This window comes from Bos javanicus, chromosome 13, assembly GCF_032452875.1.
Source record: "Bos javanicus breed banteng chromosome 13, ARS-OSU_banteng_1.0, whole genome shotgun sequence".
Lineage (NCBI taxonomy): Eukaryota > Metazoa > Chordata > Mammalia > Artiodactyla > Bovidae > Bos > Bos javanicus.
Window position 1 is genome coordinate 65,870,590 of NC_083880.1, and position 10,420 is coordinate 65,881,009.

The 10,420-nt window shown below is 55.5% G+C and overlaps 1 protein-coding gene across 1 annotated transcript in view; it reads right to left on the reverse strand.

Annotated features, from left to right (window-relative positions):
- Positions 1-4,040, reverse strand: part of MTCL2 (microtubule crosslinking factor 2) — a 75,780-nt gene extending 71,740 nt beyond the window's left edge. The window contains exon 1 of the mRNA XM_061437489.1: positions 3,015-4,040. Within this exon, the coding sequence (XP_061293473.1) occupies positions 3,015-3,689 (675 nt within the window). The 5' untranslated portion in view covers positions 3,690-4,040. The remainder of the gene's footprint in view (positions 1-3,014) is intronic.
- Between the last annotated feature and the right edge of the window lie 6,380 nt (positions 4,041-10,420).

Genomic DNA, 10,420 nt, shown 5'->3' on the forward strand with positions numbered 1-10,420 from the left:
AGCAAGGCCCCACGGGGCTCCGAGGGACTCAAGCCAGGCAGCACCAGGCCTGCCGCGGACATGCTAGGGACCTGGAGTCTCTCCTGGTAACTTGGTTCCTGCATCTTAGAAGCAAAGTGGCCCAGAGGGGCAGGAAACACGTCAAGAGTACAAGGTACTCTGACTCTGAGCCTGGCTGCCTGGAGCACTGGCTCTGGGACCTGGAGCAAGTCCCCCTCCCTGCTGTGGCTGCAGTTTACCCATCTGTAGAATGAACAAAACAACTCCTCCTGGGACTTCCCAGCCGGTTCAGTGGTTAAGGCTCTGCACTTTCACTGCAGGGAATGCGGCTTTGATCCCTGGGTCCCGGAACTAAGATCCTGCATGCCGCATGGCGTGCCCCCCAAAACAAAACCAAACAAAGAACTCAACTCCTGTAATAGCCTCTACATTTACGCCCCAAATCCACAGTCTCTAGGCTTTCACCTCGCCTCTGTGAGGCTGGCAGCTGGAGAGTAGATCAGGGACTGATTCACGTGGACACAGCATTAACCTCACAGTCCAGTCCTGCTCACCTCTCCTATCCAACCTCCTCCCTCTATCCAGGCTCTGAACTGTTCCCTGAATTCCACAAGTTTCTTCCTACTTCCCTTAGCCTGGAAGGGTCTCACTCCAGCTCCTTATTCAGCTGGCTCCCTCTCATCCTGGCCTCCCTAAGCCCCCCAGTCCCCACCTCATGTCCCTCCCCACCCTTATCACGATCCCTAGTGTGATGTAGTGTGTGATGCAGTGTGTAACTACTGTCTAATTCCAGTCTCCCTCCACTAGGACCAACAGCTCCATGAAAACAGACACTTCATCCTCAGATCTGTGTTAGTGCCTGGTACACAGCAGGCATTAAGTAAATAGTTGGCGAATGAATGAATGAGGGGCCAGGACTGCTTCGGGTGGGGAGGCTCTATTCCTTCCCCACGGAGTCTGCCAGAGAACATGGTAAGCGCCCACAGAAATGTGTCATGTACCACTTGAGAATAACAGTGGTGGAAATTACCCTCCTCTGAGGCTCGCTCCATGCCAGGCGCTCTCATGGTGTTTGCGCACATAACTCATTTAACCCTTAAGGCTGGAAGATGTGTGATGTCTTTTTCTACAACAAGGAGACTGAGGGGGGCTTGCCCTAGATCACACAGCCAGGAAGGCACACTCTTCAGATATAACAGTGGCCTGAGGCCTGCTAGTGAAGCCAGAAACACTGAATGAATGAGGGAAACTGAGGCTGAGCCCTGACCCAGGCAGTGGGTGGTCCCCAGCCAGGCCCTGGCCCCTGTGAGGCCTCAGGTTCAATCTCCAGCCTTCTGGAACTATTTTCCATCCTAACAGTCATGGGTGGCTCAGCAGGACTCCAGAGCTCTGCCGGGTAATTTCCTGGGATGAACAGGAGCTGGTGGGGGTGGGTGAGGGAGACCATGAAGCCAAGTTCTATGGCCCATCTTCCCTTGCCAGGGGAGCGATGGAGGCCAGGAAGCAGGATTGAGGAGCTCAGGGTTCAAGTTCAGGGCAGGTCAGGCACCACCTGGGCAGGGCCAGGCCTTCTCTGGCTTATCTCCCTCCTCTCTCCTAATACCCTCCTCACAGCTGGCTTGTGAAGACTGCAGGAGCTGACTGAGCCCCCGATCGTCCACACTGAATGGGGGCTTCAGGAAGGCTTACCCTCCCAATTAACAGATGAGAAAACTAAGGCCTGGACTGAGGAAAGGTTAGAGGCTACAGGGGTAGGTTATTCTGATTCAGACAGACCCTGTGCTTGTATTGTACAAGCAGTTACCAAACACATGTAGGGTAGCAGATCCTGGGGGAGATGGAGAAGGAGAGACACAGTTAAGCAAGACCACACAGACTATAAAGAGAGAGAAACCCTTTTGGCCCGAAGAGCTACAGTGCAAGGCTAAGTGTTGCCAGGCAGACAGAAATTAGCAGAGTGCCATGAACTCGGAGGCTCTTGGCCAGGGGTGCTCTGGGTGTTGTGCCAGGATATCAACTGATAAGAGCAGGTAACATTTCAGCCTCTTCCAAACCGTGCCCAGCCCATGTGGAGAGAACCCAGGAAGCCGGCAACCTCCCAGGCCACCACCAGCATAGGAAGGCTGGGCCGACGCTAAAGTTGCCTCAGTGGGCAGACAGAGCTTGGCCTGGATCCAGTAGGTCCTCATGTGCACCGAAAGGGTGACGGTCAAGCCTGCTTTCCTGGGAAGCTCTCAGGTCCCCTACATGCCCAGAGAAAAAGCTTCCCTATATGCCAGCTTCCCTCTTCTCATTGGAAAGGAGATGGGCACTGCTGGGGGGCACCGATAGGACTGCTGTGTATACAGGGCCTATCCAAAACTGGGCAGAAGACAATACCCTGGGATTTAGGGAGCTGTGAACGGGTTCTCCAGGACACCATCCTCCCAAGCTGCAGGACCGTTAGACTGGGCGGAAGTCGGACTCTAGCCAAGGGGATGTTCCCAGATGTCATGCTTTCAAACGCGGACCCGCCCTGAAAGGCAGGCAGGGACAGGCCTGAGCCAGGAAAGCCCTGGGTGAAGACTCAGGCTAGTGTTCAGGCCTCTCCTTAGCCGGAGATGGCCACAGGTCTCCCCGGCAAAGGGCACATCAGTGCCTGTCCCAGAAAGGAGGGCCCTGTCCCAGCGGCCTGGGGGTGGGGGCTCTGAGCCGCGGAATCCGAGGTCCAGCCCCTCACGGAGCACCCACCCCCATTCCAGGCACCTTATCTAAGCATCCTCCAAAGCACCCAAGACCCCCTTCCTAAATCAGAGCCCGTCGGCAGTCTCCTCCTCCAGGTTCTTCCCTTAGGAGAAGGTTTCCCAGATACAATGGGAAGCGGGATGCGACGGAGCCCCTGAGGCTTTAGGCCCCTTGCCCAGCTCGAGCGGTGGGACAGCAGGCCGGCTGGTGCCTCGGGCCGGTGGGGCGGACACCCGCGCCTCCCCGCGGCCTCCCCTTCCCCAACCGGGTCCCCCGCCCCGACCCCGCACCTTGAGATAGTCGTTCTCCGAGCGCAGCTCTTCCAGCTCTCGCACGAAGCCGCCGGGTCCGCAGTCCAGCATCTCCTCGGTGAGGTCGGAGAAGGCGAGCGAGGCACTGAGGGGCAGGCGGCTGCTGCCCACCGACGACGCGGCCACCGACGGCTCCTCGGGGGAGGCGGGGGGCCGCGGAGGCTGCTGCGCCGGCTGCGCCGGCTGGGGCGGCTGTCCCGTGCGGGCCCCCCCGGGGCCCCCGGCAGCCGACTCGGCGTCGCTGCTCAGCGCCAGCTCCAGGCCCAGCAGGCGCGCCTCCTCCGACGCGCAGTCCGACACCTCCGAGCTGCTGTCGGTGAGGCTGGGCGGCGGTGGCGGCGGTCGCGGCCCGGTCCCCGGGCGCGGACGGCCCTTGGCGCGGACCCCGGTCCGGACCCCGGCCACTCGCGTCCCTGCGCCCCGCGCCCCGGGCGCCACCGCACGCCCCTTCTTGTCGGGCCTCGCCGAGGACGCGGCGCTGCAAGCGGCCGCGGCGCCCGGGCCTGGGCCGCGGCGGCCCTTGGCTAGCGACCAGCCGGCCACGTCCTTGGGCCGGGCCGGCGACGGCGCGCGGTGGCTCTTCTTCCTCTCCGGGGCGGGAGCAGGCGGGGGGCCGCAGCCCCGAGCCGGGGGCTCCCCCGCCGGCACCTCCATCGCGGTTTCCCTCGGCCTCAACGAGCGGCGCGCATGGCCCGGGCCCGCCCGGCCTCCGCGTCCCGGGGGAGGCTCCTGGCGCCGCTCCGGCCGCTGGGGTCGCGGCTCCTCTCGGCCCACCTCAGCCCCCGGGCTGCGCTCCGGCCCCGACACCCGCCGCACGGTCTCTCCGCTGCTCTGGGCTCGGAGAGAGCGGCCCGATCGCCTCCAGGCACCCCGGCTCCGGCTCCGGCTCCGCCCGGCGCCCGCCCCCTCGGCCTCGCCGCGCCCCCGGAGCGTGCCCGGGCCCCGGCAGCCTGCGCGCCGATCGCTCTCTCGAGCTCCGAGTCCGGCTGCGGCCCGGGCCCCGGCTCCGCCCGGCGCGGCCCGCCCCCCGCGCAGCCCCGCCAGCTCCCCGCCCCGCCGCCTCGGCTCGGGGACGCGCGGCTCCGCGAACAAAAGGCGGACGCGGCGGGAGCGGCAAGGAGGGACACAGGCGGCGAGCGAGGGAGGGATCTGCGAGGCAACAGCGACCCCCTCAAGGGTCAGGCCGGCCGAGGCTGCCGAGGCCCCGGCTCCCTCCGCCTCCGTTCCGCCGCCGTGCCCTCCCCTGCTGGCCTGGGCGACGCCCCCGGCGGAGGCGCCTCCGCTCCCCTCGTCCGCGCAGAGGTCGCGCGAGCGGCGAGACGGGGGACTCCCAGGCAGAGGCCGGGCGGACCTCAGATCGCGTGAGCCAGCATCCATATACACGCCGAGCACCTCGCCCCTCGCGGCTGTGCGGAGCGTGCGCGAACTCCGCCCCCCTGAACCTGGCAGAGCGAGACAGATCATCCCAATGTACAGATGCGTAAACTGAAGCCTGGGGAAGACCGGCGATCCCGGCCCACGGTTACTGGCAGAGCCGGGATGGACGCCAGACCTCGCGCCTCCAAGGGCGTGCTCCGGATGTCCAGGCTTGGCTTCCCTCTCATAGTCGTGGGGAGCGTCTGGCCCTCGGTGCCTGCCCGGCTCTGCACGCCTTGACCGGCTGTGACCCCAGGCACGCTCGCTCCTTCCCTGAACCCGGTCTCAGGCTCTGCCCGGCTAAAATCGAGGCGACCCGTTCTGAGAAGTCAGACCTGCGGATGCTTTGGGAGTAGGTTTTCGCTCCCGCGGGGGCTAGCCCGAGCTGGACCTGGTTGCCCTGATCCTCACACGTCCCCGACAGAGCAACTCCATACGACCCTGGAGCCCCGATTCTGATGGGTGTCGTTTCTTTCCTTCCAGAACTGTGCTGCCGTGTTGTTGATTTTCCCATGGGGCTGTCACACCTTCCCCGCCCCCTCTCCTCGCTGCTACTCGCCATCGCCGCCGAGCCCCTGCTGGGCAGAGTCATCGGAAGTCCTTTGGCTGCCCAGCGGGCTGGCGATCACCCTCAGGGTGGCAGCCCCTTGCGACTGTTGGGGGCAGGGCTGTGTTTACCCCTCAGCAGCCCCTTCTACCTCCCTCTGTTCCTCTTCCTTTCGTTTCCTCCTCCTAACCCTTTCCCCACTCCTTTTTCATTTCTCTCTTTCCCTCCTCTTCCTCCTCCCCCCAATCCTGTTACCTCACTCCTCCGCCCTTGACACACAGCTGGCCCCAGGTCCACTTTGTTTCTGTCCCTCCTCCCCCACAGCGGTGAATACACTCCTGGGGTATGCCCTCTCCTTGTGAGGCACGGCTTCATTCCCATCTAGGGGTGTCTAGGTGTGTGAGTGCCCCCTCCATCCTCAAACCCTTTCTCCAGGTGCCCTCCATCAGCCAGGTAAGGAGCAGGGCCCCTCGACAGGTCCTCTGCAAACACTTCTTCAGGGGCATTTCCACCCGCTCCTGGCAAAGCACCAGCTCCCCTGCCCACACTGACTGTCCACTCACCCAGTCCACAGAGGGCCGCAGTGCTGGACTTGTCAGTGGTGAATTCCTGGCCTCATGGAGCACACAGTCAAGGGAGGAGATGAGCCACAAAAGAGTCATCATCCATAGGATGGCATGATATTCCACCAAGGCAAGGGCCAAGGTAGGCCCTCCTCTGCTTCTCGGGCCTCAGAAGACCCCATGTGATATAATGGATGACAGGGTCCTTCTGGCTCTGATGTCCCCCTTTCTTGTAGACTGGTTCTGGTCTGGCACAGAGAGCTGCTGTGTGGCTCTTGGAAACTCCATACCCTCTCTGAGCTTCAATTTCTCCATCTATGCAGAATGTGGGCTTGGAGATGCTGGATGATGTGAACCGTGGCAGAGGAATACGTGCTAGAGCAGGCTGCTCAGCCACTCCTGACACACTCATGGCCACAGCAGCAGCTGCCTGGATCTCCCCATGTGGGCCTGGGCCAGAGTCCTGGCTCTACCACATACCCTGTCTGGGTCCCAACACTCATGGCTAAGCAGGGGGCGAATGGCCCTTCCTGTTCTGAGGGTCTTCAGATGTGGGGAGCCCTGAATCCACACTGCAGCCCCAGAAGAGCCTGGGGAACAGCAAGGCCCTGGTGGGGGTGGGGTGGCAAGGGCTGGGTAGAGTCAAGGTCAAGGTGGGGGCTCTGGACTCTGTTCAGAGGAGGGAAACAGCAGAAGGAGTAAGACTTGCCAGGGGCCCAGACTTGGCTCCATGGAGGTGGGGAGACCACCCAGGGCTTCCTGCCCCCCTGAGCACTCATGCCAGGCTCAGTGCCCAACACTTCAGCAGAGGATTCTGGAAAGGTTAGGAATTTCTTGGGACTGACTGTATTTTTTGAAGATAGGTTCAGGGATGTATCAGTTCAGTTCAGTTCAGTTCAGTCACTCAGTCGTGTCTGACTCTTTGCGACCCCATGAACTGCAGCACGCTAGGCCTCCCTGTGCATCACCAACTCCCAGAGTTCACCCAAACTCATGTCCATCGAGTCAGTGATGCCATCCAGCCATCTCATCCTCTGTCGTCCCCTTCTCCTGCCCCCAATCCCTCCCAGCATCAGAGTCTTTTCCAATGAGTCAACTCTTCGCATGAGGTGGCCAAAGTATTGGAATTTCAGCTTTAGCATCAGTCCTTCCAAAGAAATCCCAGGGCTGATCTCCTTCAGAATGGACTGGTTGGATCTCCTTGCAGTCCAAGGGACTCTCAAGAGTCTTCTCCAACACCACAGTTCAAAAGCATCAATTCTTTGGCGCTCAGCTTTCTTCACAATCCAACTTTCACATCTATACATGACCACGGGAAAAACCATAGCCTTGACTAGACGGACCTTTGTTGGCAAAGTAATCTCTGCTTTTGAATATGCTATCTAGGTTGGTCATAACTTTCCTTCCAAGGAGTAAGCGTCTTTTAATTACATGGCTACAATCACCATCTGCAGTGATTTTGGAGCCCCAAAAAATAAAGTCTGACACTGTTTCCACTGTTTCCCCATCTATTTCCCATGAAGTGATGGGACCAGATGCCATGATCTTCATTTTCTGAATGTTGAGCTTTAAGCCAACTTTTTCCCTCTCCTCTTTCACTTTTATCAAGAGGCTTTTTAGTTTATCTTCACTTTCTGCCATAAGGGTGGTGTCATCTGCATATGTGAGGTTATTGATATTTCTCCCAGCAATCTTGATTCCAGCTTGTGCTTCTTCCAGCCCAGTGTTTCTCATGATGTACTCTGCATATAAGTTAAATAAGCAGGGTGACAATATACAGCCTTGATGTACGTATAGCTTATCCCAATTATTCTTTTTTTTAATATTTATTAATTTGGCTGCATGGGGGCTTAGTTGCGGCATGTGGGATTTTCACTGTGTCATGCAGGATCTTTCGGCTGCAGCACACAGATGCTCTAGTGGTGAGGTACAGGGCTCAAGGCTTCTTAGTTCCCCGACCAGGGCTAGAACCCACGTCCTCTGCATTGCAAAGTGGGTTCTCAACCACTAGACCATCAGGGAAGTCCCCCAATTATTCTTTTTTATAGTGTGGCACTGACCCTCTTCCAATTGAGTGACGAGGTTTGTATTCCCTCGCCTAGAACCTGAGCAGCTTTTGTGACTGCCTCAACCAACAGAGAATGGCAGAGGTGACAGTGTGACTTCCAAAGCTAGGTCCTAAAAGGCAATATGACTGAAAACTCAATCTCTCTGTGTCTCTGAGTCTCTCTCTCTCTCAATCCACTTTCCCTTGGATCCCAGCCACCACGTTGGGAGGAAGCAAGGCCTCCCTCATGGGAGAGGCCACATGAAGGTGTTCCAATGAACAACTCCAGCTCTGGTCCCCACCAAGCCCTGGACATGTAAGAGAAGGAATTTTCAGATGATATAGCCTCTAGCCTTGGAGCTGTGCCTGCTGATGCTAAGCAGAGCAGAAATGAGCTGTCCCAAACTGCAAAATAAATATTGTTGTTCTGAGACACTAATTTTTGGGGTAGTTTGTTATGCAGCAATGAATAACTGGAATGCTTGTTCAAGGTCATATAACTTGGAAGTGGCAGGGCTGGGGTAGATTTGAACCGAGGGCCATCTAGCTTTTGACCGTGTTGTGCTGCACTGCTGGGTAGTGTTCAGCTCAGGCACACACTGTATAAAGTTCTACTCTAGAAGTCATGAAGAATTAAATGATTATAAGAAATAAATCAGATTGTAAGAAATGAAGATGCTGATCACCCAGTGGAAAAACAATTTATGTTCTCCCATTCAAGCAGCTGAACTGACCAACATGATGGAAACTGAATAGAGACTAAATCCTGGAAGGCTCCCAAGAGGAGGTGATTTTTTAAAAACTGAAATTTTTATTCCTTTATTAAAAGTGCTTTTATTTTTTGGCCACACCATGCAGCATATGGGATCTTAGTTCCCCAACAAGGGATAGAACCCATGCCCTAGCACACCCCCCATAATAATAATAATGATAAGCTACAAAGACTTATTGTACAACACAGGGAATATAGCTGCTATTTTACAATAACTATAGATGGAGTATAACCTTTAAAAATTGTGAAGTCTTAACCACCGGGCCACCAGGGAAGTCCCAAAGTTTTTGTCCCTTATACAAACCACTGGCTGAAGAAGAGTTAGAGGAATTAGTAGGGGAACCTGCTTTAAAAAGAGTAGTCAGGTCAGCCTCTCTTTGGAGGTGACATTTAAAGTGAGTTATTCAGAGATCCAGAATAAGAGAATTCCAGGCAGAGAGAACCCATCTGATAGATGTTCAAGAAAGTGAGAAGGGCCATGTGACCAGCACTTGACGGCTGATGGACAGAGCTGGAGTGGACAGAGGGAGTCACAGCAGCCCTTGCAGGCCTTTATTCCTGATGCAGTGACAAGCCACTGGGGACTTTGGAGTAAGCCAGGGTGAGACGTAATCTGTGTTTTAAATAGATCACTCTAGCTGATGGCAAGAAGATGCTAGAAGATGGGGCATGGAGCTGTTGGACCAGCCCCTGAGAGGTCACGGTGGCTGGGATGAGGGTGGAGGCAGTAGAGAGGGAAGAAGAGGGATGCTCCAGAGATCGCTTCTGGGAACTTTGAAGCCTTAGACACCCATGCATGGAGGTGAGGGATCAGAGAAATGAAGTTCAACTCCCAGGTTTTTGGCTTTTGTTACAGGACAAGTGGTGGTGTGGTTTAACGAGACAGGGAAAACAGCTTAGAGGTGATTGTGGGTAGAGAGACCAGGTTTAGAGATAGAAATTGAGAGTTCTTTCTGGGCCCAACTGAAAGTTCTTTGAAATGTTTTTGGAGACTTTCAAGGCATATAGGCAACAGACCTATGAGTGTGGAGCCCATGCTAACATGTGGTCCGGAGTCATGAAAGGTTATTAACAGTTAGATAATATTTAAATCCATGAGACCAGATAGGTCACATACAGAGACGGTCTAGAGAGAGAGGAAAAACTGCCCTAGAACCAGGAAGTTAGGAATCCCTGGTTCTATCACAGATACAGAGAACAAACTAGTGGTTACCAGTGGGGAGAAGGAAGGGGCCTAAGAGGTACAAACTGTTTTGTAGAAAATAAGCTACAAGTGGAGTTCTCTTGTAGCCTAGTGGTTAGGATTCCAGGTTTTCACTGCCATGACCCGAGGTTCAGTTCCTGGTTGGGGAACTGGGATTCTGCAAGCCATGTGGCACACACCTCCCAAAATAATAATAATAATAAAGCAACAAGGACTTATTGTACAACACAGGGAATATAGCTACTGTTTTATAATACCCATAAATGGAATGTAACCTTTAAAAATTGTGAGTCACTATCATGTACACCTGTAACTTATATAATGCTGTACAACAAGTATACTTCAATTTAAAATAAAAAGTAAAATTTAAAAATGAAAAAAAATTGGTAGTTGTTCCCTCCAACTGTGGATGAGATTGGGAGAAGACAGGATGAGAGGGGCCTTCACAATTGCTTCCAGAACATCTATCATTAATTGTTCGAATCTTATTAAATAAAGCTACATCCACATATCATTTCTTTAATAAAGTAGAAAATTAAAAAAGAATCCACTAAAAAGTGGATAAGAGAGGAGACACCAGCCACAAAAGACAGCGGGGGAGCTGCCACTGAAGGAGTAAGTGTAAGAGAGGGAGGATCACTCTGTCAAATAGCAGAGGGGCTGGAGGAAGATGAGAGCAGAAAAGTGTGTCCTCCCCACCCCCAGCCTAGAGCAACAAGAGCAGGGGTGGTCAGGACAGATGTCAAAGGCCAGGGATTGAACAGTGATGAGGAGGTAGAGGTGGAGTGTGGGGAGAAGAGGATGGAGCCGTCATGGAGGGGATGGTCACGTCGAGA